The sequence below is a fragment of the Podarcis pityusensis genome (assembly GCF_964106645.2).
Source record: "Podarcis pityusensis genome assembly, chromosome: 2".
NCBI lineage: Eukaryota > Metazoa > Chordata > Lepidosauria > Squamata > Lacertidae > Podarcis > Podarcis pityusensis.
Window position 1 is genome coordinate 86,267,279 of NC_138029.1, and position 27,371 is coordinate 86,294,649.

A 27,371-nucleotide genomic window follows, 5' to 3' on the forward strand; every position below is an offset into this window, starting at 1 on the left:
TACCACAGGCTGTGAGTCATGGGAGGAGAGTTTCATGAGGTACTAGAATTTCAGGAAGGAACTATGAAATTATGCAATATAGGTAGTATGTTTACCTCAGGATCATTACTAGAAGCATGGAATTAAATGGTGTCAAGTCACCACTATTTAGCACCCAGCTCTTTGTTCATAACATCTGCACAACATATTAATCTGAAGATGGTGCCACGGTGGAAAAACATTTGTGTGGCATTTGACAGTTCCATCTCATCACAACCACAGCTACTGCCTGGGAAGGGGGGGGGGGGGGAGAGCATGTAAGAAACCCTTTTAAGCACTCATTCATATAATGAATTAATGACACACAGCCGAACCAGATCTAATGAAATAAACTCTTTATTGCTGCACACATGCTTATATATTAAGCTTTTAAATATATTATTATTATATTGCCATTCTGAAAAGCTTTACATTCTCTTTATTTTTAACAAGTAGCAGAGGGCAGAACCAATGTAAACAAAGGAAAAAATTTACATTTAAATTGTCTTGCAATATAACTACAACCAATAGCCAAGAGAAACAAGTTCAATAAATATTAGAAATCCATTAATTTCATTTTTTTAATTATTTAAATTGGCAATTTATCACTTGTAACTGTGGCTCCTAGTATCTGTTTCCTCTTGCAAAGGGCAAGAATCTAAATACTACCAGACAGTTAGTTGGGAGTGATAGGACAATTCACCAGGGAGCTGAACTCAGAAATGCAACTATAAAACTCATTCACACTGGCAATCCATTCTTAATTTCTCCAGCATATTTAGCAGTCTGAGCAAACCTTTGTTACTAGGCAAGAAAACAAAGGCCACCATGACACTCTTTCACTGGCTCTACAATTAAAAGAAAGAGTCAGAAGTCATTTCACCAGAAGCACCCAGGTGCCATGCTTCTTGACAATTAACTAATTATATTTCACATTTACTTTACCAGATACCTGAAAGAAGAAATACTAGTATGCCTTTTTTTTAAAAAAACTTTCTGTGCTTCTGGTTTGTTTTTGCCCCAATAATTCAGTATTGGCATAAACTCTAAAAGGTTAAACCTCATTTGTTTGCTAAATTCAGCAGATAACCAGCTGAATCCTTTTTCATGATAACAGGAAGACTACGGAACAGAATGAAATCAGCAGCTCAATAATAAAGTTGTGCCCCTTTCAATATGATGCCCTTTTATTCTGTGAGGTGCTCTTCCAAGTTGTTGCCATAACACGATGGAGAGAAATTATGCCTAGCCAATCCAGGTCCCAAACACTCTAGCATCAAACTTAATTTCTGTGACTACTTTTGGTGAAAAGTAGGGAAAATAATACCTTGGCCAGGTTTTTTAGTTTGCTGCCTCTGCATAACAGAACTGTTCCACATGATTTTGAACAAGTACCATTCTTTTAAGAGATGTGCTTTCCTTGGCACAAAATCAGGAGTCAGAAGTGTCAAATTCTACATCAAGTTAGTTTCATTTGTCAAATACTGCATGGACCCTTACTGTAGATTTGTGGTGGCTCAAAGGGGACTTGTTTAGAGACTGGAATGGCTGGGTATTCCAAAGCAGAGACTGAAATAAGTCAGAGTTTAAGTGCCTCATTTAAGAGAGCCTGCATGGGAATAACATCACATAAATATGGATGATATATATGCCTTGAGATAGAGCCAAGAACACCAAAAACTCGGTCCTACTACTGTATCTCTCTAGGGACATGAATTACAGGTGTAGAATCTAGGACACCCACACCCACACCCCCCCCCCCCCATTTCCCATTCTATAACAAAACATTTAAAGGATGATGAATCTCCAGTATGGCAGGCAGTAACTTCTGGTAAGCCCTGACTCTGCTTACATGGTTATATAATGTCATTATCTTGTTCCAAGTCAAGAAACCAGATAGGAAAATGGGAAAAGACCCAATGTAAGTTTCTCATTTCATCACACCCATCAATGGAAAGTGAAAAAACAAGTTCTTGACCTCACTTTGATTGTGAATACTTATCAGTGGAAAACTGAAGGCCCAGTATTACATCAGCCAGAGCAACTGCATCTACTAATGCAATTGTACTCATGCTTAATAGTATTTGTATATATGAATAATCATCCTCACATTGCCAGGATAATCCAAAGTGGGCCTCCTTGTCATATTTATATTTATACAGCACATAATTCTTAAGGTTATGTGGTACAGAGCCACTGCATTATCTTAGCTAGGAAAGTTTCCATGTTAGGCAACACAGCCCTTTCCTGCGTTGTTCACATCTCCACCTCCTCCCAAAATGTTCTCCAATTGCCAAAGTCTCAAAGTAGCGCTTGCTAGGAAGATTTTAAGAGGAGTTTGTGTTTAAAAAAACCTACTAACTTGTGGCAGCCTTAAAGGACATACCTTGGTTAGCTTTGTTACAAGCAGATGTTTGACTCCATTCAGTAGAGTTTAGTGATGGTGGGATGAGCACTATGCAAGCCCAGATTGTAGCTGCCTCCAACTCCTGCTATTTCTAAAGGGAGGGGCAGGGGGAGATGACACGCTGCACACTCTTCAGCAGTAGTGAGACACTGCTTTTCTTGTCTGTACACCAACATGCATGTACCAGAGTAATGTGATTCATAGACCCTAATTTCGGAATGTGTTGATCACGCTATTTGGATCTATGCCAATGTGAGGTCAAGTGCGTTGGCACTGGGCAGTCAGGGGGTGAAGATGGTTGCATGACAGTTCAAGCCCACCCCATACCACTACCTGAACAGGGCAATAAGTTACGCTTCCGTGAGAAAGGAAGAAATGCTGCGTGCCACACATACACTCACACACTCCAAACCAGGATTTGAAGACTTTGCGAACCACCTGAACTAAACTTCCAAGCCCAGCAATATCTACAAAATGTCACAACTATGCTTGAAGTGGAACAGACACATGACTAAAGTTCCTGCTAAACGTCAGCGTTTGAGCATCCTCTACAAAAGAAACTTGTAAAGAGGAGCTGTTTGCAAGTGTGTTTGCACTCGAGACAAAAGTCGAGCCATGCAATTTCGTGGAGTACTACTGTATTCCAGTAGGAACTGCAGAAATGGGGAATAAAAAACAAATGGGACACCTGAATTGAACAGGAGCTTGCTGAATAATAAGGCATCTGGGTTAGAAAGCCAAGGTTCTGCTCTGCCCCCACTGTGCAAATCTGGAAGATAAGGCTGCAGGATGAATAAACACAGCCATTTCTGCAAGGCAAGCAGCAGGCAAATGCAGATACCACTGCACAAGCACAACATTTCTGTAGCCCTGTAGAAGTAAAAGTGCCTATCTCCCTAATTATCCTGTAAAATATGGATCATGAAAGGCAGTCTGATTCATTCCTTAACCAGCGACTGCCTTGAATTTAATCTGCTTGCAGGAAGGTGTTGTGCCAATGTTCTTGCAGGCTGCACCAATTTTCACTAGGCATCGCTGGCCTGCAACATCTGGCAGCCTCACAATATGCCAATCAATACATTCATTAAATTTGGTTTGCAGATCACCCGTCAGCACTATCATGTACAAGCAGCAATGTTTTCAAATCTGAGCTGCTTCCGGGGACCAGGTTCTCAGGAGAAGAAAGGTAGATCAGTATGCAATTGTCAGAATGTTAAGTTAGAAACTGAAATTATGCATAAAAGGGGAAAGCAGCTACAAAACCCAGGGGGGCGAGGACAGGGAACTCTGAGCTGATCTACTGTGAAGTCACACAGGGTGATGTCCCAGATTAGCATTCAAGTCCTATGCTGGCCAGAAGATTATCCAGAGCTTCCAGTTTTTGATTGGCTTCTTCAATTGCACTGTATGTTTGCACGTTGCTGGTTATGTGGAAACGGATGTCGTCAACAAGAGGGATTGAGTCTGTCTCCTGCCGTTCTTCGACTGCCTCAGCATTCTCCTTCACTGCCACTGCAAACTCCTCAAACTCCACTAGCTGCATTGGAAAGAGAAGTGGTGAAGGAAATTGGCAGGCTGATAAGCACATTAGAGTCCTCAGCATAATGATGTCATTTAGAATTTTAAACAGCGGTAGTAGTACAGAAGAAATTCTGATTCAGTGTGTACAATTATGCATCATATGGACATGAGTTACCCCAAAAAAAAAAAAAAAAAGATTCACACTGAAAGCATTATATTAAATTTCAGAATAGTGGGAAGAAGAATCACTCTATTGTAACACCACACAAAAGAAGAAGAAGAAGAAGAGTTTGGATTTGATATCCCGCCTTTCACTCTCTTTAAGGAGTCTCAAAGCGGCTAACATTCTCCTTTCCCTTTCTCCCCCACAACAATCACTCTGTGAGGTGAGTGGGGCTGAGAGACTTCAAAGAAGTGTGACTGGCCCAAGGTCACCCAGCAGCTGCATGTGGAGGAGCGGAGACGCGAACCCAGTTCCCCAGATTACGAGACTACCGCTCTTAACCACTACACCACACTAGACCACCTTTTCCATAAGGAGGCCTAATTGAGCTCAATAGTTTGATGAAGACCTGGCAAGCAAGAAAAGCATCTCTTTTAAAAAAATGCAGACCTAGGTGTGAGATGCAACTTTGCCATTAAAAAATGGCAGCACAACTATCTGAAACCTTAAAAAACAAAAAAACAAAAAACACGTTTACTACATAAAGGCTTTCTGTTTGGAACCACCCATCCCTCTTGCTCCCTCCATCCCACCATTTACTGAACTATTTAACCTCAGAAAACAAAAGGTTACCCAACACAAGGTCCCTCTAGAACTGGTGTTTTAGCCATTACATAGCACCCACTTAATCTAAGCAATCTTAGTCAACTTCTTCACTAGCTGTCCCAGCCCACTGCCTTTGTGGGTACTGCTCAAACATTTAACAGAGCTTCCCATACCCTGTAAAGCAGGAACAGGCGTTTTAAACTATTTTTCACAGAAGCAAAAAAGGCTGATGAAGTACGATACCCACCAAAGGCTACAAAAAGCATGGTTCCACAGGCCTGTGCCTCTATATTCCAATATAAATTCAACATCTAAAAAAATTACTGGTGGCCTATTGTACTAGCACGGCGAAGGTGCAGGAAAAACAGAATCCTTTAGAATTCTTAACAGCAGTGCAGTTAAATGGCAAGTCCTGATTTTTGTTTGGCTAACAAAGGGCTCCCCACTAAGAACCACTTCCTGCTTGTTTTCACTGGGGAAAAATGGGAGAGGAACTTTTGTATAAGTGGATCTGTTAAGAAATCATTTTCTTCAATGTGCTTTCACAGTCAAGAAAGAATTTCACACCTTTCTCAAAGCCTGTTAAGAACAGTTGCAACTTGTGTGGGTGTGCGAATTAGAGCCATTAAAAAAATAAAAATCAGTGAATTGACCGGGTTCCCAAATGCCCAGCAGAGGCAAGACTGTGAACCTGTGTTCATGGGACTGTAGTATGGGACTGTCAAAACTACAACTGGTCAAGCAGGAGAGGAGATGGAAAGAAGGCAGCACTCTTGCTCTCCTCCTGGGGCAAACATTGGCATAAATGCATGTTAGTACTGTCCAGTTAAAGCACAATTTAGATTTCTGCACCCATTTAGTTGGGAGATATTTCAAATAATCCTTGCCTAAGCATTTCTTGGGGAGACGGCATGATATAATATGGGATTAAAGTAGCAGGATGTAGGTACTCTGCACATAACTGAGGTCTGCAATGTAGCAGTTAATGCTTAAGGTACAACCTGGTGGGGTTGTGGGACAAACTGATCTTTGTAACCAAGATTCAGTACAAGAAGATATGGCTTGTACTATTAGGCCAATGCTCCTCCATGGAAGCTTACAGTAAAGTAATAGACTCTTGAATCTGCCACAATTGATACAAATCAACAGAAAGTTTATATGTATGAGAACCTTCTCTAAAATACAAACTGTGCCACCATATTTTAGGACTACTTAGGATACTGAGCTCTTTCGTGTGTTACTTCTGCACCTGAAAATCCTCACATTTCAAATAAACTAACCAAGCAACTAGTTCAGGCAAGCAGTTGATCCACAGTCCTCCATGTAAACATCCCTTGCTGTTCTACAGAGAACATGATGCCTTGTTTTTAAGAAATGTGGGCAACTATGCATACACCAGGCTTAAAAGGCCTTGAGAGAGATGAATGTTGGTTACCTGTTGGCTGCTGCATCCAACCCATCCCTAGGGAAAGCTCCCCTCCTTACCTTCTCAATGATCTTTGCCATGTACTCCGTGCACTGGTCCTCCAGCCGGGTCAGCTGAAACAGCTTTGCGATCTTCCAGATGCTGACAACACTTTCCTCATCGAGAACCTGGGCCAAAGTCCTCCCACAAAGGCGCTTGAGCCCAGGTAACAGGTACATGTCTGCGACGCAAAGCACTTCGTAGGCATTATCAGGAGACAGCTGCCGTGACAAAAGGGCATCCATCAAAATGGGCTCGGTATCAAAACTAAAACCCTGTCTGGAAATCACATCTGACTGCAACAGTGACACTCATTTATATGATTAAATGCAATTTATTTATATTCTGCCCGAAGACTTGAAGTTCATAACTAGTTTAAAAGTCTAGGCACAAGCACAACCAAATCAAATACTCACACACAAGACTTAGCTTTGCCAGCTCAAACCCATACCAGTGAAAATATTTTACACCACCACTTCTGAAAAATTCTCAGGCCTGGATAAATCTTCAGTTGCAGGTCATTCACCAAGTGCAGTTCTGTGTGGATATGATATATCTCCTGACAATGCACAGAAGTCATCACTAAGATGCACTGCAATAGCCTTGGGTATCTAAATATTTATTATTTTCACAATAATTCATTTTGCTACACCTGCTTTTTTAATGGATCTTTTCAGTAAGCACCCGTATAAATATAGGTTTTTAAATTATTATCATCATCATTTTGCGCCCCCTCACCTTGGCACCCTGTGCAGGGGAACCACCTGCACTAAATCCAGTGCTGGGTCATCTTTAGTAATTATTTCCATAAATGCCTGTGTGTGCATTATGTTGGAATGTGCCATTCATAGAACTTTTGCTGAAGGAGTATTTTGTGAGCTGGATGCAGCAGGAATCTATTACCACCACACCACTCGGATCATTTCTGAAAGTTGTACAGGTGCATCATACCAACAAGAGTCTTTAGATATCTATGCTTCCAGTAGGATCATTTTTTAAAAGTGTTCTCATACTGGACCACTGCTTGTTTTGCTTAAAGATCAAATGCAAGTGACTTAAGAGACCTTGTTCGTATGCTTCACTAAGCCAGTTAACTATGGTTTAATGCCAGTAAGTTCCTATTTCACTCTTCTCCTGCTCCTGGCCACACCATACTGGAAGCAACAAACCACAAGTCTTGGGCTTGTTGTTGTGTCAGTAGAACTTGAGCTCATGATTTGTTTGGAGGAAACATGTGGACACAGCCAGTGTGCAATGGTGCAATAGATAATACGCCACTCCTCCATCCTCCATTAGCTCCTTGACCCCTGCAAGCTGCTAAGCCCTATGCCATGTACACCAATCATCCTCTTCCAAAAAATCTAGGCCCAGGAAATTTGTCTTAATATTCACTGCAAGTTCACTGCTATGGTTTGAATTGCCTGGCTTTGACATTTCTTCCTCCCAGACACTTTAAGCCACTCATCCAAGCATTCCGAAACACAACACCAAGACAAATCTGACTTTGCCATGTCAGTTCAAATCCTTGATGTTCATTTAATTGGGACCATGTATCAGTAACCTGAGATTCTTTCACTACAGGGGATTGGACTAGATGACCCTCGAGGTCCCTTCCAGCTTTACAATTCTATGATTCCATGATTCTAGGAGTCCCATGGCAAGTAGTTTTGCTGCTGTTTGAAAGTGAAAGCAGCAATGCTCTTCTAGTGGATTCTCTGCAAAGATTTGCTGGGCTTTAGTTACATAGAACTGAAGAAACTAAAGAGACAAGGCATGTACTTTTGTAAGCCAAGAAAATCTTTTTAAAAAAAGAACTGAAGAAACTAAACTAAATTATTCTTTTTTGTAAAGAACAATATAGTAAACTGGCACAGCGCAGTTCACTGGCCATTACAGCCAAGAGCCTTGCTATTTCCACTGCCATACACAAATATGACAACTCATGATGTCAGTGCTAACCCAGAGCATTCTGCTGCCTGAAGAACAGCCTAAATGGCACCCACCAATACTTCTTTCTTTCTGCATCCTTCAGACACCAAACTATGGCCTCATCTCTTCTCTACCACTACCACCTATAGTGTGTTGCTTCACTCTGCTTCAAAGCAGACCTAGCCTCAATTGTTGTAGGTATCATGAAGTCTGGCGCTAACAAGCTAAACATTGTACTGGGCTCAAGAGGGGAAGATCTACCTATTCTTTTCTTCGAAAAAGTGTTGGGAGAAAATCCTGAATGTCTGATATGTAGGTCTATTGCTTTTGCCCATTTCACTGTTATTCCAAGGATGAAGAGTTTGCACTGTTCAGTTCCCTCCTCAGTCACTGCATTTTGAAACTTCTTCACATGGCAAACATTTACCAGAGATGTGTCTTTTTTTAAAAAAAGAAAGAAATGATTTAGGAGGAGGACTAAAACCAAAGCCAGCAGGAAGTGAACCTAAGGAAAGTACAGATGTACAGGCCACATTTTAGCACTGTAACTTGTGTACCTTTTTAAAAAGAATTGTTTCAAGGTGGCCAACCATGAAATAAAAACAGCAACAGATGGCACAAAATGAAGAGCCATTGAAAACAAAGACACATGCCGGGGGAAGCAGATAGCATAAAAAGGCAAGGCAGGTGTCATTAAAAGCCTAACAAAGCAAGAAAGTCTTCATCTAGTGCTTAAGAGATAATAGCAAAAAGTGCCAGAAACAAATGAGGGAGTAATTCTAGAATGTGTGTGTCAACCCTGGCAAAGCAATCTCTCTCCAACCACCTAACCTCAGAAGGCAGGAAGGAGCCAGGAAAGGGTCTCAAGACAGGCAAGAAAATTCACTGCTGGGTGAGCATGTTGCTTCAGACACCCCAGTCCCAGGTTGTGCTGAACTTTAAAGGTAAAAATGTGCCCAGTAACCAATGAGGAGGCAATACAGCTCTTTTGGCAGTGGCATAAAATGCTCATGACACCCTGTCCCTGGTTATTACTATTCACACTTCTATCATACCCCTTTTACAAGGAGCAGATGCAATACCAGTCACCAGTTTTTAAACCAGCAGAAGTTTCTGGACATTTTTGGAGGGCATTCCCATGAACACTAGCCTGGGCATTACTGTGGGAAAATATAGAAACAAAAAAAGATCCCACTTCTAAGTGGAGTATATAGGGAGACAGATTCATACCTCTGAGCAGTGAATCTACAGTAGTGAATATGTGAGACAGCCTGGTCTGGATGGGCTTGCATGTCCCTGGAAGGAGCAATTCTGTACTTTGGGTCTACACCTGGGTCACCTAGAGGTCCAGGTGGCCTCAGTGGCTAGGGCTGTTGGCTTGCCAGCTATTCCTGACTGGTTTGCCAGTTACAGCCAACTTTGCAACAGAGATGTTGGCCACTGTACTCCATGCTCTGGTAACTCCCAGACTGGATTATTGCACTCTACAAGCAGCTGCCCTTGAAGACCACTTGGAAACTTCAGGTAGCCCAAGTGCATCAGCCACATTACTGGCTGGGGTCACATTTGGAACTTGTAGAACCCTGTCTTAAAACAGCTGCATTAGATGCCACTTCTTTTCCAGGCCCAAGTCAAAGAGCTCATTTCAGTGTTTAAAGCCCCAAACGTCTTAGGCCCCAAATATTGGAAATGTCACCTCCTTTCCTACAAACTCTATTGGGTCCTCTTGATTGCTCCACAGCCTTCAGAAGTTCAGCAGGGGTGGGGAACTGGAGATGGCATTCTCTGTGTCAGCCCCTAAGTTGTGGAATACCCTCCTGACAGCGGTGTTTCTGGTGCCCTTGCTATGCAGTTTTCATCATATGCTGATGAAGATGCATCTCTGACCTTTGACACTTGATATATGTATTTGTAAGACCCATCCTGTTTGCTTTAAAATGTTTTTAGTATTTTATTTTAAATTGTTGTGACCTGCCCTGGGACGTTATGGTGAAGGGGAAGTAATTAATAAAAATAACATCTGAAATGCAAAGAAGTTCAGTAGTAATCCATACCCAAATTTTGGAATTACTGAAGAACAGGAATGCTTGTAATATGGGTCATGATTTTTAAAAGAAACTTCCCTAGCCTTAAAGCAAGGGGTGTGTGTGTGAAGAAGAAGATAATTGTTTCAAGAGTTCCTTAGCTTGAAAGAAAACAAGGACAGATGGCTTGGTTGGCAGCTTTGCTTCTTGCCCTGCAGGACGACAGATCAAGGGGGGGAAAGAGATTCATGGTCTCAGAGAGTATTCTGCAGAGCAAAGTGTGCTCTCACTACATTCTACCCTTTAGCATCTCACTTCCCTACAGTGTGAAATGCCTTCCAGATGCAATGAGATTTAGGGGTAAGAGTCTGACAACAACTAGCTGAAGATGGCTCTCAGTCTCTCCACACACCCCCAGCACAACATGTAAGTATTCTAAGGCAGGAGTGGGGAACCTATAGCCTTCAGTCACCCTCCCAAAAATCCCAGCCAGCACAACCAATGGGGTCCAGCAACATCTGGTCCCCCAGCCCTGCTCTCTAAAGGAGCAGCACACAAAACAAGGCAAATGGCAGCTCCGAGAGAGCCAGCCAATGTATAATTCCACTGGAGGAGAGGGAAAGCTGCAGCTATTTTTCAGTTCTGAAAGTGCTCTTGCTTTCCAGTTTGCTGCATTTCTGAGCTCAGAGCAGTGAGCTGGAGCTTGCTCACTGCATGACAGGGATTCAATTTCCTTGGGAATGAGATTACCACCTCCCACTTCACCTGTCAGTCCTGTAGCTGACGGGAGACTGCAGCCAAAATGCATATGCACATCTCAGGATATTAACGAGACATTTGGCAAGCCTTTCTTTCAGTGATGGCTTCATCCCCCAAACCGTTCTTGCTGAGTGTTGCTGCCGCCGTGTTCCTTTTCCCACAGATTTGCCACTCACTTGCTTAGACAGCACCACAACAGACTGCTGATGTTGACAGCGGCAACACTTTTGCTCCACAGTGACCAAAAGCTCTGTGTCAACTTTTGGTCGACAGGCCTGCAACCATTTTGACAGCATGGACACCACCCTGAAGTTTTGCATCTCCTACATTTGCAGACCCTCTGGTTACTCAAAACACAACACACGATCAACAATTCCTTAAGCATCCTATGCCAAGTCCTGTGCAACAAGTGCAGGATTCACACACTCCAGTATTCAATCTAGATTAGGACTTCTGGGAAAGGTGCAACCACGCCTTTTGTTCTGAATGAGACAAGCAGCAGTACAAACAGGAGAAAACAGTGCATCTCTAGCTAGTTCACTGTGTATTGGCACTGCCCCCTAGTGGCAGATTGACCACCCTATGTATTCTAGTGCTGTCACACAATTCCTCAGATGAGTGAGTACTCCCAGTTGGCATCAGAAAAAATGGACCACATGGGGGCAAGAAAGCAGTCAGTATGAGAGACATGTTGACTTAGAGGATATATTTTTATCCATGGTGGTTGTTTCTTGTCATTTACGGATGGCTGCACTGCAGTCTTGTAAATAAAGTTCACGTCTAACCTCAAATAAAATTCAAGCATTTTGGGGGGAGGGACGTAAGACCCACTAAAAAAAGGCAAGAAAATTGGGGAAATGTTTATTGAACCAGAAAGGGTTCAATGGCTTTTTATGCAGTGAAAGATAAGCGAAAGATCCAGGGTAAGCTGAATAGCTGTTGGCTAGAGCATGGTGCTGATAACACCATAGTTGCAGGTTCGGTCTCCATATGGGACAGCTGCATTTTCCTGCATTGCAGGGGGTTGGACTAGATGATCCTCAGGGTCCCTTTCCAACTCTATGATTCTATGATTTCACAGGAAAAGATAGGGTTATTTTATCCCATGGTTGGGACATCTGCAAGTTAACAGGCCTCATTAAATAAGCTTAATACTCTGTTCCCACCACACAGTGGCAATTCTGGCACTTTTCTCCCAGGGCCACAGCAGTCCTTGCTAGAACAAACGTTCTAGAAATGGGCTGTGCTCAGAAAGGGTGAAAATTGAAAACTCACCTCTGTGTCATCACTGTAGATGTAATAGAGGACCCTGATGAAGATTTCCTCTGAAATGTTATGGAGGGTAACTACAGGGATGCTAGGTTGGGTCTGCAGCTCCTCGCTTTCAGAGAAGTGATCCTCTAGGAGTGCTTTGAAATAGTCACTGCGGCCACAGAAAAATGCCTGCAAGAAGAGAAGAAAGCAGGAATCTCCCTGGCTCAGCATTGCCCAGCACACCAGGAGAGCAACCAGATATGAATGATTTCTATTGACCCTCCTGGCTTTCTAAGGTTTATTTATTGCATTTACATCCTGCCCTACCTCCCAAGGGAGTCCAAGGCAGCTCACCTATCAGTGATATAATACAGCTTAGGAAACCCACACATTTAAAGAACGTAGAAACATACAGACAATTCTCAACTTATGCGGCTACACATGTGCTCAGACTGCTGGCCTCAGCATAGCAGGTACTGGCAGTTCACACTAGCTCATTTAGTAGAGCTGGGAATATGAAAAAGCATGCGGTGAGCTTCTCATTTTCAGCTGGAGGCTCTATAATTGTCGTCTTCAGTGTCACATAAGCACTGCAGCCATGTGGCTAAGAAAAGTTGTCAGGCAGAAACATTTAATACCAATCACTTCCAAGAAACAGTGGGACAGTTCGTACCAGGGACTAAGTCCCACAAAACTCATTGTGACTTATTTCTGAGTAGGCAGGCATGGGATTCTGTTGTGTATTACAATCAGCATGCTCATGAATTGCAGTGAGGACTTCCTTAGAATCCCTGCTCCCCCTGCTCCCGCAACGTAGTTTTACAAATCTGTCTGGCTTTAGAAATATACCTTGGTATGTGCCAAATTGGAAGATGCAAGTGAAAAAGCTGCCCTAGTAAATTAAGTCAATATGAATACATACCTTGTGACACAAGAAATTGTATTCTGCCACCCGGAAACAAACGTCAGGACAGCTGCTAAAGTTGTCAGTGCTGTCAAAAGGCAACTCTCCAAAACCTACCTATACATATACAAACAGGAAAAAATTATTTGTTATGACACCTTCTGTATTAGGACCCCTTTTGAAATAAATACCTATCACCAGACAGAAACATTCCTCTATACTTAAGCAATAAATCCTAAAGTATTCTCACAAGGCATTAGCCAAGCTTTGTAAGACTGAGGATGCATTCAGACGATCACCTCTACTTTTTAAAAAAGTTTTTAATTTCATTTCAGTGAATCTAGCAAATAAAGGCATCAGTAATAACAACTTCAAAACATGAGAGCTGCAGAGCAGGATGTAAACAATAATTTGGGTAAGAAGATGAATATACAGAAGTTTACAATAGCCAAATCTCTCTTAAATCTGCAGAACTTTAGTTATGCCAACCTGCATCCTGATTCCAGGATTTATTACATTAAGAGATAAAGTAAAGGGCATAAAAATTAACACATGACAATTCCTTAAGTAGTAAATTAAACACATGTATACCTATTTTCCTAATAGGTAGAGCTGTAATAACTATAGATCGGGGATTGGGGAGAGAAAAGATGGCTTTGGGATTTCAGTGTATAATTTGACCACCATGGTGTTTTGCTATCAGTGGGGTCTGAAAAACAAATCAGGCTAACATAGTAAAATGCAGAGAACTGAGATTACAAAGATTTGTTTTTAAAGAATAGTAAGTGAACTGTAGGACAGGGATATTTACATTTAGTCTTAGGAGATTATCTATCGTTCCCAAATATTACTGATATACACAGCTGCTGTCAGTTATTCACTGAACAAAATTTGTGGGACAAACAGCAGCTTTGTCTTCTTGTTCCTGTTGTTTTATACAGTGAAGATTAACACACAAATCAAAACACAACATATTTAATGACTAATCTTGAGGAAACATGATAATCTGGGTATGTACCAAAAGCTCCTGAAAGAAAGCTGGGCGGGTAAATATGCCAAATTTTGATGTTCAATAGTTTGGCAAAGAGTGGAAAAACAAACTTCTTTTTTTATATAAAGTGCTAAAAACAACTATAATCCTGTAACAGGGAATATTATACCCGATGTTGCTGTTTTGTTTTTTTTAGGAAAAAAACATTACAGGAGGTTGACTATTTGAGGGAAGGTGCACATGCACAAGGACTGCCTCTCTATATGAACTGTCGGAGACCCTGCAATCATCATCTGAGGTTCTTCTTCATGGGCCCTTCTGAGACTGGTCCAGAGGGTGGCAACATGAGAACAAGACTTTTCTGTGGTGGCTCTCCGCTTGTGGGGTGCTCTCCTTAGGGAGGCTCGCCTGGCACCTTCATTATGCATCTCTAGGTGCCAGGAGAAAATGTCTGTTTGTAGGAGAGGGGCGTTATTGGTTTGTTTTGGGTTTGTTTTTATTCTGTAGTTTGTGTTCTCATTTTGTATTTTTATGTTGTCGACCACCCTGTAACCTTCGGGTGAAGGGTGATATATAAATTTAATAAATAGTAATAGTAATGATGTGTTACCAATTTTTGACCACATTGAGCGTGAGGGTGCAGGAACCTATGTTCCTTTTCTTACCCCCTCCATTATGGAGCCCAAATTCCACCATTAGCTCTTAACCATAATTAACCGTCACGTCATTAACCAACATTTTGTTAAGTGACATTAACCATAGTTAAGGCTCACCAGGGTTCTGCATGATCCAGGGTCTAAAGCCAGTTTCAAACCACACTTCAGCTTTTGGGCAGGTGGCAGGGAAGAGAAGAGAAAGAAGAGAAGAGAAGAGAAGAGAAGAGGGGAATTTGGGTTCCGAAAGGGAGAGGGTAGGTGAAGGGAACCAATGATTCTGCAGTGCAGTCCCAGTTTGCAACATGGGTGGCACTGTGGGTTAAACCACAGAACCTAGGACTTGACGATCAGAAGGTCGGTGGTTTGAATCCCCGCGACGGGGTGAGCTCCCGTTGCTCGGTCCCTGCTCCTGCCAACCTAGCAGTTCAAAAGCACCTCAAAGTGCAAGTAGATAAATAGGTACCGCTCCGGAGGGAAGGTAAACGGCGTTTCCGTGCGCTGCTCTGGTTTGCCAGAAGCGGCTTAGTCATGCTGGCCACATGACCCGGAAGCTGTACGCCGGCTCCCTCGGCCAATAAAGCGAGATGAGCACCGCAACCCCAGAGTTGGTCACGACTGGACCTAATGGTCAGGGGTCCCTTTACCTTTACCTTTACATGTATAGTTGTCCTGAAACCAGGAAGATAAAACAAAACTGTCCAAGGCAACAGGAATGAAAATATGTTTTAGAACAAGCAGTGAAATGGGCAGGTTTGCTTCACTATATACTTCTGAGGTGGGAGCAGGAAAAAAATAGGGACAATTTTTTCCTATGCTTGGCATTTTCCACTCCCTACCAGCAAATTTTTGGAGAGGGTAGAGAAGATTCCCTCCATTTATGGCCAGTGGCAGCAGCACAGTGGTAACTTGGCATGTGCCAAAGAGACAACCCAGTAGAAGAGAGCTCCCTTTTCTCAGTGTGAATTTACCGCATGGAATTGTCTTAAGCACAGGAAAGCAGGAGGTTTTAATAAACTGTTCAGATTTATATGCACAGAAACTGCTTAAAATTAGGGCAATATTTTATTAGCTTACTTTAGTTACAAATTCAATAAAAGGGCTGAACCCATTTAAAACAAATAAAAATTTGAAAAAGGGTTCTACATATAATTCACACATATGCGCGCAGAAAACCTGAGAATTAAGACACTGCTCAGTGCAGTCCACATGCAGTCACAGGGTATCTGCTCATGGGCTTCACCGCAGTGGCAAATGGACATGCTTCAATTATCTGCTACAAATCTAAAACAGAAATCAGGCATCTTCCCCATGGGCACTGGACTGAACTCAGTCTACATTTGGGCGTCCAAAATTTTCCCTGTGGGTCATTATGGAATTCAAGAATGTGCAACAGAAAGCCTAAGCACAAGAGCACTTCCTGCATCCATGATCTGCACCATGTTGCAATGGGCAAAGTGCCAAGCCATAAAAAAGCAACCATGTTGCACCAGGGAACAATAAAGCAGGACAATCTGGCACTCAGAATCCAAAATATCCAAGAATCACATTCCTAACACCAAAGCAAGTAGAACCAGAAGATCAAGATACATGCCGCACACCCTTATCTCCCCCACCTTACTGTTTTCATATCGTTAGAGGCCAGAAAAACTTTCCCATGAAAATAAGACCTTTTGACCAAAAGTTGAGGACTTCTACAATAAAATGATCTGGGCAGTGCTATTAATTAATGCCCAGCTTATATGTCACCACATTTCATGTTCCGGTCATAGGCGCTCCTGAAAGTTGAGACCGTCAAGATAGTTTAGCCACACTCTTACAGAAGACCAACAATGGAACAGGCCTAATCTAGAGTATTCCTTCATGGAGAGAGACGACAGTATGTTGGACTCCCAAAGAAGAGTGAAGAAGACAAATGGCTGCTTCAGGACCAAACAAGGCATGGCATTTGCCACTTCCCTTTCACACTACCAAATATAGGAGAATAACAGGCTGTAAGAGAGTGGAATAGCCCAGACATAGCAAGGCAGACCATCCCGGTCTTTTATTTTTTATTTTTTAAATTGAGGGAACCTCTCTCACACACTTTCAGCCATGTACCAAAAGTACAGAAGAGCATGGAAGCTCCCATGCAGATATTCCGCGCAACTATCTCCTCTTTCACACAGCAACATGGATGCCTGAGAGGGAACAGAAAGGAGTAGATGTAAGGGAATCCAGCAAGATTGGTGCCCTGACACCATGGAAGCAGGAGCTGCCAAAGTTCAACACTAGCGGAGTGGCTGCTGCACAGCCTAAAGAGAGCAAACCAGAACAAACTGCAGAAGTGCAGGACTCCTGAGGGCTTAAATAGCAGGACCCTGCAAGAAGAGGGAGGGAAAAACATATACTTCCTACCCTGAGTTCGGCTGGCAGGGCGCAGTCTGCTAGCAGAGCCAGGTCTTCCTGTAGCCGCGAGTTACCTGGGGGCTCAATCGTCAGCACCTTCACACAGGTCCCTGGCTTGGAAGAAACTGGAAGAGGCAAAAAAAAAATTTCCAAAGTATAGAATCCTGAAGACTATATGGACAGCCCTTTGGGAATGTGATGGATAAAGTTATCTGGGGATGTTTTTAAAATTCAAGGATGGCCCACACCCCTTATATGCAAATGTTAGGCAAATAAATAAAGCATTTAAAAAAAATTATGGAAGAGACTGCTAAGCATTATGTTTTCCTCCTTCTTTGAAAAGCTCTGGCTACAGAAAAACAAGTAGAATTTTCCCACACAAAACTCATGCTCATGACTGCTTCTGTTACTGCTTTCACAGAGCAGTAGGCCTCCCTTTGTAAGAGATTTGCATGCATTTTGTGATTTAGATTTATGACTACACAGCTTGGAGGAGGGGAAGGGGAATCATGCCTACTAGTTGGCCAAAAAGGCAACTTGAGAGCCAAAGGGAAGTTCTTATTTGCCATCTTCCCCACATGGCCATCTTCCGCACAAGACCAGAGTGTATGCACATGCTCTGCCGAATTAGTATCTGTGATCAGGCACCAATGCACACACCACCAATACCACAGCTAAAGATGGGGGGAGGAGTTTACCAGTGCCCAACAACATGTAGTGATTCAACCGAACATGTGCATTTTAAAAATGGCAAATTCTATTGATATCACCCATTGCACATTCATACATTAAACAGATTACATGAGGTAGGCAGACAAACAAGAATGCTTCTCTTCAGCAGCATTCACATCCCCATGAAGTTGCTGGTATTAAATTACACATCTTTAGATGGTTAATGAATATGAAACTGCTTCCAGATCAGAAGTGGGAGAGCCAATGGGTGCCCTCCAGATGTTGCTGGACTCCAGCTCCCATCAGCCCAACCAGCATGTCAAATAGTCAGGGATTATGGGAGTTGAAGTCCAACAACGCCTGGAAGCCCTCAGGTTCTTCCATAGTGACCTCTTTGGGGGTGTTCATGGACATGTGAAAATGGTTTCAGAGAAAAACACTGTAACACATCTGACCTGGTAATTGCCATGCAACCGCTTAGTCATTTCTGGAATAAGCCTTTAAACAGAACTCCTCTATCTACCCTAGGGAACCAACATCTACAGGGAGCAGAGAGAAATCGGGCAGCTTATCATCATTTAGCATGATTCTTTGGGAAGGACACCGTTCACTCCCAATCTCTCTCCTACATGCTAAAACCACAACAAAACATTGATGTGCACTGGTTAAACATGCACGTTGTAAAAACTTTGGCTACAATTTTACATCAGCCCTCACTGTGGGGGCCTTGAAAAAGCCACTGCCTTCAGCTCTGTAGTGTGGTGGCTCACACTGACCCACTTTTGGGGGTTGTTCCAAGGATTGCAGAAGGAATGTAAAACAGAGTGCTCTAAATTCTCAAAAAGGCTATATGAATGCCAAGTAGGATTACTACTATAGTGAACTTCTCTTCAAAAAGAGGAAAATATACTTGAACACCCTCCTAGCATAAGGACAACAAATAATCATAATAAAAAAGTCAAGTGGTGCTGCTCGTTCCCAAACTCTGGGTGGCTTAGGGTTGGATGGGTCTTCATAAATGCTGAGGGGATCAAATACTCTTAGGAAATAAAGGATTGCTTTACTGTACGAGCACCAAGCCACTCCACTGCACTGCATGAAAACAAGCTGGCACTTGATGGTATGGTCCAAAGGGGTGGGGGAGGAATACACCACAAAAACAATGTTGGGCGAGATCAGAACGGAGCTTGTACCTGCCCTGGCAATTAACTGAATCTGCTAAAGGAAGCCTGTCTCACAAATATGGAAATAATGGCCCAATTTGCACACAACACTAAAGCATGGTTCAGCATAAAATCCAAGAGCAGGAAGGATCTATTGGGACGATCAGACATTCCCCTCTCCTTGCCTTGAGCTACCATGCTCACTTTTCCTGCATGGTTTGGAGAATTAGTTCATCAGAATTAAGTTTCCCTTTCTAGGGAACCTGACTTGGCAATATGAACCAATGAGAAATAATGGTTTAAAACAAGCTCTGAGCCAACTTCAAATCGTACAGTTAATGAAACTGGCACTGGAAGGGACGCGGGTGGCGCTGTGGGTTAAACCACAGAGCCTAGGACTTGCCAATCAGAAGGTCGGCGGTTCGAATCCCCGCAACGGGGTGAGCTCCCGTTGCTCGGTCCCTGCTCCTGCCAACCTAGCAGTTTGAAAGCACATCAAAGTGCAAGTAGATAAATAGGTACCGCTCTGGCGGGAAGGTAAACGGCGTTTCCGCATGCTGCTCTGGTTCACCAGAAGCGGCTTAGTCATGCTGGCCACATGACCTGGAAGCTGTACGCCGGCTCCCTTGGCCTATAGAGCAAGATGAGCGCCACAACCCCAGAGTCGTCCGCGACTGGACCTAACGGTCAGCGGTACCTTTACACCTTTACCTATGAACTGGAAACTATAGTATAACACAACTGTAGTTTCATAAACCATGGTTTGAAGCTGGCTTGTTCAAAGACTAACCAGAGCTTGTTTTAAAGAACAATCTCTAGCTCATAAAAACAAGCCATGTTTTGTGGAAAGCGAAACTAAGTTCTGCTTAAATCCATCTTTCTGCTATGAGAGAGGGAAGGGAGCATGCAAGTATGAGGCTCCTGGCTGCTTTTTCCTTGTTGTTCATATTAACACAGCCATCATCAGTGTTCATCATCTATGAACATTTCCTTGTTGTTCATATTACATAGCCATTTCAAGAATTAAAGTAAGGGAAATAGATCAATAACTGTTGATGAAGAAGTGGTCATTTAGTGCATGTCTGGGCACTTGTTGGCATGTACACATATATAGTTCCTTACTGTATAGTTCCTTACATGTTATGAGTCTCCAAAGCCTTGCTGTATGAAGAAGGAGTACCTGAATAGCTTGGTACAGTAAAGCAAGCTGCTGTGATCAATACTAAATCATTAACAAATAGTATGTATTTATGATGCCATATTGATTTCAGCTTGTGATTATTACACAGAGTTATTTGTCTCCTCCTCCTATACCCAGCTCACGTGGTCTTTATTTTAAGGAATGTTATTTATATCTTTTGTTAATACAGAGAACTTGTTTATAATAATATGAACAAAACTGCTATTTCAGCACCTTTGGTATTAAGTGGTTTATCGTGGAAAGAGGTTTTGTAACCAAGAGCTGAAAGCTCATGCCATGATAAACTAGTTAGCAATATACCAAAAGTCTTCATTGGTTTACACTTGGGAGTTCAGCAAGAAAAGGAAGTTACTCCTGAGCTGGCTAAGTTAAGTCTGCATCGGAACAAGAGCTGGTACGACAAGCGTGACTCAATGGATTTAGAACTTGTCTCCAAATCTCAGGTGACTCACATTGCCATAATAAATTGCCGCTCTTGACATTTTACAGATTACACAGGGATGTCATCTTACCACAACATTGAGAGGTGGGTGAAAGAAGACTGCCACAGTACAATATCTTTCTTCCCAACCCTTCTGCCCCAAATTAACGAGTTGTATATGCCTCAGAAGTGTGATTCTAAACAGGCAATATAATGCCTTTCAACAGATACACCATTACTGTCAGCAGATAATGAAATTATACCTTTTGCCACTTGAAACTTTGCTCCAACATGTGAAGGTGGTGGGTAGGAGGAAAGACTGTTTCTTTCTCACTCTTTCCTTCACATGAGAGAGTACCAACTTCTCAACAGGAATCTCAGGAAATGACAATTCCCTGCCCCTCCTTTTGTTAATTGTGAGGAGCTACATCAGGGTTACGTTATGATAGAAGACAGAAGAGGAAGGGAGATAGATTAGATCTGCTGGCACAGAGTCACTAGATCAGGCATAGGCAAACTTGGCCCTCCAGATGTTTTGGGACTACAACTCCTATCATCCCTGACCACTGGTCCTGTTAGCTAGGGATGATGGGAGCTGTAGTTCCAAAACATCTGGAGGGCCGAGTTTGCCTATGCCTCCACTAGATCATATTATACTGAACACTTAATCTCTATAAAAAGCTTCCTTCAGTCCTCAATAAGTCTCAATAACCCCAACCAACCTATTGTTTTGAAACTTATAAACACATGTAAATGAATATTTTCAGCTAGAAACAGAGAGTAAAAACCCTGGTGCAGATGATTCTATGATTCTATGAGGTGTCTGGATGAGCATTAAAAATTGGAAAGCAGCTGAAGAGTGTGGACACTCAAGCAACATGTGTTTAATGGTAAAACACATATTGTACTGGGATCATTTTTATTTAGCAAATACTGCCAAGTATGATCCCATGTCCACTTCTAAACTGTGTCTAAACTGAGTAAACTGCCTGAAGTTCTTGGGGGATACATCTGACCATGAATTAACTTAATTTTGCAAGAATGAGGGTATTCATTGGAAGGGAAAATCAAGGGGCTCAAGTTTCTTTAGGATGTTAATCCCCATTAAAAGCAGCTCTGGAGAAAGCACATCACACAGATTGATTGATTGATTGAGGCTTCCCTTAAGAAGTTGTGTCTAGTTCAAATGAGGACAGCATAAACTCAGGCAAAACAAGTGGAAGTTGATGAGGCACGGAAAAGAGAATTTGTAGCTCATTATAAAAGTGTTAAGACATATTTTTAAATAGGAGCAGAAAATCTAGGGAGACAGTTGGGCAACTAGATGACAGAAGAGTGAAAGGATTGCTAGGAGGAGCATAGGGAAATTTCAAAGAAGATGCATGAATTTTTCACTGTACAGTGGTACCTCGGGTTAAGTACTTAATTCGTTCCGGAGGTCTGTTCTTAACCTGAAACTGTTCTTAATCTGAAGCACCACTTTAGCTAATGGGGCCTCCTGCTGCTGCTGCACCACCAGAGCATGATTTCTGTTCTCATCCTGAAGCAAAGTTCTTAACCCGAGGTACTATTTCTGGGTTAGCGGAGTCTGTAACCTGAAGCGTATGTAACCTGAAGCATATGTAACCTGAGGTACCACTGTAGAAGATATTGGGCAGATACTCCCACAAGGACTTATTACTGCCATGCAAGACTAGAACTCAAGGTCACCCAATGAATTCAGGACAGAAAAAGGAAAACAAGGAATTGTTTATGGAATTCAGTGCCACAGGATGTAGTGATGATTCAAAAGGCGATTAAACAAATGTGTTGCGTAACTGGAAACTCCAAATTTCAGAGGCAGGATGATTGCTGAATACTGGTTGCCATGACATCTTTCTGGACCGTCTAGAGGGGCTGGGAGATGGGAGCACTGTCATACTGTGGTTCCACTCCTTCCTCCTGGGCCGTGTCCAGAAAGTGGTGTTGGGAGATGAGTGTTCAGACCCCTGAGCTCTCACTTGTGGGGTGCCTCAGGGTTCTGTCCTCTCCCCCATGCTTTTTAACATCTATATGAAGCTGCTGGGAGAGATCACCAGGGGGTTTGGGCTGGGTGTTGATCAGTATGTGGATGATACCCAGCTCTACCTCTTTTAAATCAGAACCAGTGAGGGCAATGAAGGCTTTGTGGGAGTGTTTGGAGGAGGTTGGAGGATGGCGGCTAAGTACTGTTTTGCAGGGACGGGGGGTGGGCAGGTGTAGAGGATTCCCTGGTCCTGAATAGGGTAACTGTACCCCTGAAGGACCAGGTGAGCAACCTAGGAGTCATTTTGGACCCACAACTGTCCATGGAGGCGCAGGTCAGTTCTGTGTCCAGGGCAGATGTCTACCAGTTCCATCTGGTTCGCAGGCTGAGGCCCTACCTGCCCACAGATTGTCTCACTAGAATGGGGCATGCTTTGGTTATCTCCCGCTTTGACTTCTGCAATACGCTTTACATGGGCTACCTTTGAAGGTGACCCGGAAAGGACAACTAATCCTGAATGCAGCAGCTAGACTGGTGACTGGGAGTGGCTGCTGAGACCATTTATCACCGGTCCTAAAGGATCTTCATTGGATCCCAGTGCGTTTCCAAGCACAATTCAAAGTTTTGGTGCAAACCTTTAAAGCCCTAAATGGCCTTGGCCCTGTATACCTGAAGGAGCGTCTCAACCCCCATCATTCAGCCCAGACACTGAGGTCTAGGACCAAGGGCCTTCTGGTAGTTCCCTCAATGTGAGAATTGAGGCTACAGGAACCAGGCAGAGAGCCTTCTCGGTAGTGGCATCCGCCCTGTGGAACGCCCTCCCATCAGATGTCAAGGAAATAAACAACTACCTGATTTTTAGAAGACGTCTGAAGGCAGCCCTGTTTAGGGAAGTTTTTAATGTTTGATTGTGTTTTTAATATTTTGTTGGGAGCCACCCAGAGTGGCTGGGGAAACCCAGCCAGATGGGCGGGGTATAAATAATAAAATTATTGTTGTGTTGTTGTTATATTATCATCATCATCATCATCATCATGGCAGAAGGCAGCTGTTGACTTCACATCCTGCTGGTGGACTACCTAGAAACATCTGGTTGGCCACTGTGGAAAATACTGCTAGATGGACTATTGGCCTGACAAAGCATGTTCTTAAGACGGATGCAAAGAGACTGAAATGAATGCCTGTGTGCCTAGTGGCAAGTCTGGTTCCTTTACAAATGAAAGTTAACATCCTCTCCTTATGTTTTGCAATTGTGACAGGCTCAATGCGAACAAAGTTAAGGCTCAGCACTATTTCAGTCATCAACCTAACAGATTACCTAGCCTTTGGGCATGTGTGTGTTGTTAGGAACAGATTTCTCCCCTACTTGGTGGGTGCAAGCAATTTGTTTATTGTAGTTTTAACTTGTAGAATCTGTTTCAAGTACATTCACAGAACTGTTCCAAAGAGAAACTGGCAGCCTGGTGCCAATTTAAACTCAGAAGCCAAAAGCATATGCAATTTGCTTTCAAGGAGGACTGAGTCAGCCTATATTTCCTATCCAGGAGACACTAAGAAGCAGCAAGATATTCTTTTCTGGAAGAGGAAAAAGAACATTGCCAGAGGGCTGTATATGGAGATGCTTTTGTTTGAAGTTTCTAGCTCATTTAGAAGATAGCAATTTTCTGCTTGAAGTGCTTAGATAACGCAGATGAAGTGCAAGTTGAAGAACAGAACAGCTAAGTGAGGCAGCCTCCTCCTCTCAAGACCGCCCCCCCTCCAGATGTGTTTTCTATGGCACAGAGAGATTTTAAAAGACCAATTTGTGTCATGAGTTTTGGTAAAGCACTTTATCACAAGTTTCTGGGAAATGGACCACTATGATGGGCTGTATCTTTCAATCTATGACAGCAATATTGCACTAATTAAGATTTCAGAACAGATGTAATACAAATGTGAGTGTGGTCAGTCAAAAGCAAATAGTTTTTGGTGACAGGAGCGTCAGTAAGATTAACTCACATTTATAAAATGTCAAGAAAATGGACAAGCCAGCAGCAACAATTAACATTCATTTAGCACCAACAATGGTCCAGATGCATGAAAGCAAGGGACTTGTGCCTCTAGGTAAAAGGTAAAGGGTAAAGGGACCCCTGACCATTAGGTCCAGTCGTGGCCGACTCTGGGGTTGCGGCACTCATCTCGCTTTATTGACCGAGGGAACCGGCGTACAGCTTCCAGGTCACGTGGCCAGCATGACTAAGCCGCTTCTGCCGAACCAGAGCAGCACACGGAAATGCCGTTTACCTTCCCGCCGGAGCGGTACCTATTTATCTACTTGCACTTTGACGTGCTTTTGAACTGCTAGGTGGGCAGGAGCAGGGACTGAGCAACGGGAGCTCACCCCGTCATGGGGATTCGAACCGCCGACCTTCTGATCAGCAAGTCCTAGGCTCTGTGGTTTAACCCACAGCACCACCTGCGTCCCCTGTGCCTCTAGGACACCAGTCCAAATGCTTCCTTCTTCCCCAGTGGGAAAAGTGGGAAGCTGAATGGAGTATAGTACATTTTGTAGTTTTTGCAACATGGCTAGCTATGCCAGGGTCAAAGCTTAAGTGTTACCAGTACTAAAGGCAGCAGTGGCAGAAGATGATGTTAAGAGGGGATTGTCAATAAAGGATGCTCTAGCACCTTCAGTTTTGAAGACAGCAGCATATAGAAGCAAGCTGAACTGTTCCTTTTATCACTTAAGGGTTTCTGACAAATGGTGAAAAGCAGAGTACAAAATAATCCTAAAGAAGTGTAAATTTATGATCTGCCTGGCCAACTATTTAAATTCTGATGTCTAATATGAGTGCTGCGAAACAAACGACAGCCTTAGCCTTTCAAAGTGTCCAAGAGAGAAAGCAACTTCCACTGGTGCAATGGACCTTGGGGTGTGTGTGTGTGTGTGTGTGTGTGTGTGGCAGGGATGACACCAGGTGGTAGTCTTAGTACACAACCAAGGCAGCAAAGCAACTTGTGTTAACCACCTGACTTTTTCCATCCATGAAGAAATTATAACTATGCATTTCTGGGAATAAGAGTTTATTAGCATCAATCAGCTTAACCTCAAATAAAAGAACTGAAAAACTGTGTAATTAGAGATGCTGAAATATAATCAAGCATTAACACAAATATAGCTAAATTAGTTATTCATTATCTCTTTAAGGTGATGAGAGCATGGTTTTTATTAAACTATGCTCATGGGATATGAAATTCAACTATTCTTAACACTTGCAGAAAACATACACTACAGGGTGTGAAATATCTATCTTCATCTACCAAGCATTACTACAATACATTATTGTTTGATATCTACACAGTTAACCTTACAAAACAAGCAAGCAACCTATATATTTAAGTCTGGGAGGGAGCTCCTCAAGTATCCAGTTCAAGATTAATCGTATCTAGTTTAGAGACGTATTTTTTGCTTGCCTCATTTTCTGCAACCTATATCATCCAGTTTAGAAATGGCCCAGAGCCCCACTAAATATTTAAGTTTGATTTCTAGTCTGTTCTTCCTTGATTCATGATCCCAGAGTGGGTTACAGCAATAGAATACATTTAAAACCATGACAGTGTCAAATAATGTGCCATTTCAGAATATAGCACTACTGTACAAAGATGGATAACTAAGCTATTTACAAGTGAGTTGCTTATTATTCCAAGTATTTATATTCCAGATCCTGGAAATGGTCCTTAGGCAGGTAATATTCAAATAGCAGATTGCTGGACCATACCCATGTGTCCCTGTTATGACGTATCACAACTCTTTCTAGAAAACAAGAATGCTGCAAAGGCTTATGCTAAAAACAATTAAATGTCCCATTAGAGTGCTCACCCATTAGTATATGGATAGCACAGTAACTTGGTGTACAATAGAGACAGAACTTTGTCACCAAATCAAGGGCACGTGAATCTATCCTACCTCTCCTTAGTCACTGCACCTACAAGCCTGAAGACCTTGCCCATGCTAGTGCATGACCTACACTGTTTCTAAAAGCAACAGACTTGGCCTGTTATTTACACTTTAATTACTTCCCAGATAGACTACTGCAGTACAGCATGTGGGACATTGAAGACTAAAGGCCTAAGACCAAATAACTATTAGGAACACTTACTTTGTTGCCTGCATGGGCTTTAAAATCAGCTTTGAAGTCCCTTTTCTCTGTACCACTTCAAAATATCCATTGGGTAACTTACAGAAGGCAGGACATTTACTGTGGGTGCTACAATTCTAGAATACCTCAATCAGGAAATCTTTTCACTATGTATTTGAATACATTTTGGTTTGGTTGGGCTTTCACTGTGTAATTTTAGATCTTGCTCTTGACTGACTTTACCATCCTGGAGACCTATCTTGGCTGTGAATCCTGGAAGACCTGCTCCCTGCCTTGCAGGCCCTTTTCCACCTGGCCTGGGAGGGCAGGGAGGACTGACTCCGGCTACAAAAGCTAAGGGCTGCTGAAAAGGCCAGAGACCATCTTAGCTGTCTCTTAGTACAAGTCAGAAAGCCTGAGCTTCCACACCTGCCAACCATCATGGGCAGGACTGGCAGCAATACAGCAGGTATGTTCTAAGCTTATGACAATATTTTATTCTCTTGATAATTATGCAGGTTTAAACGTGCATATTATATTTAACTTCCTATAATAATGTTTTCTTTTGAAATGTTTAAGTTTTGAAATGTGGAACAGTCTCCCTCACGAGGCTGTGGACTCACCTTCCTTAGAGGTTTGCTTTAGCTGAAATTCCTGCATTGCAGGGGGTTGGACTAGATGACCCTTGAGTCCCTTCCAAATATTCATA

General features: G+C 42.7%; 1 protein-coding gene across 1 annotated transcript in view; it reads right to left on the minus strand.

Annotated features, from left to right (window-relative positions):
- Positions 1–359: 359 nt before the first annotated feature.
- The window catches only part of ABTB1 (ankyrin repeat and BTB domain containing 1), a 38,743-nt gene continuing 11,731 nt past the window's right edge, over positions 360–27,371 (minus strand). The window contains exons 8-12 of the mRNA XM_080996937.1: positions 17,092–17,207; positions 13,069–13,167; positions 12,168–12,335; positions 6,201–6,401; positions 360–3,962 (exon numbers count right to left, since the gene is read on the minus strand). Coding sequence (XP_080853063.1) covers positions 3,756–3,962; positions 6,201–6,401; positions 12,168–12,335; positions 13,069–13,167; positions 17,092–17,207 — 791 coding nt within the window. The 3' untranslated portion in view covers positions 360–3,755. The remainder of the gene's footprint in view (positions 3,963–6,200; positions 6,402–12,167; positions 12,336–13,068; positions 13,168–17,091; positions 17,208–27,371) is intronic.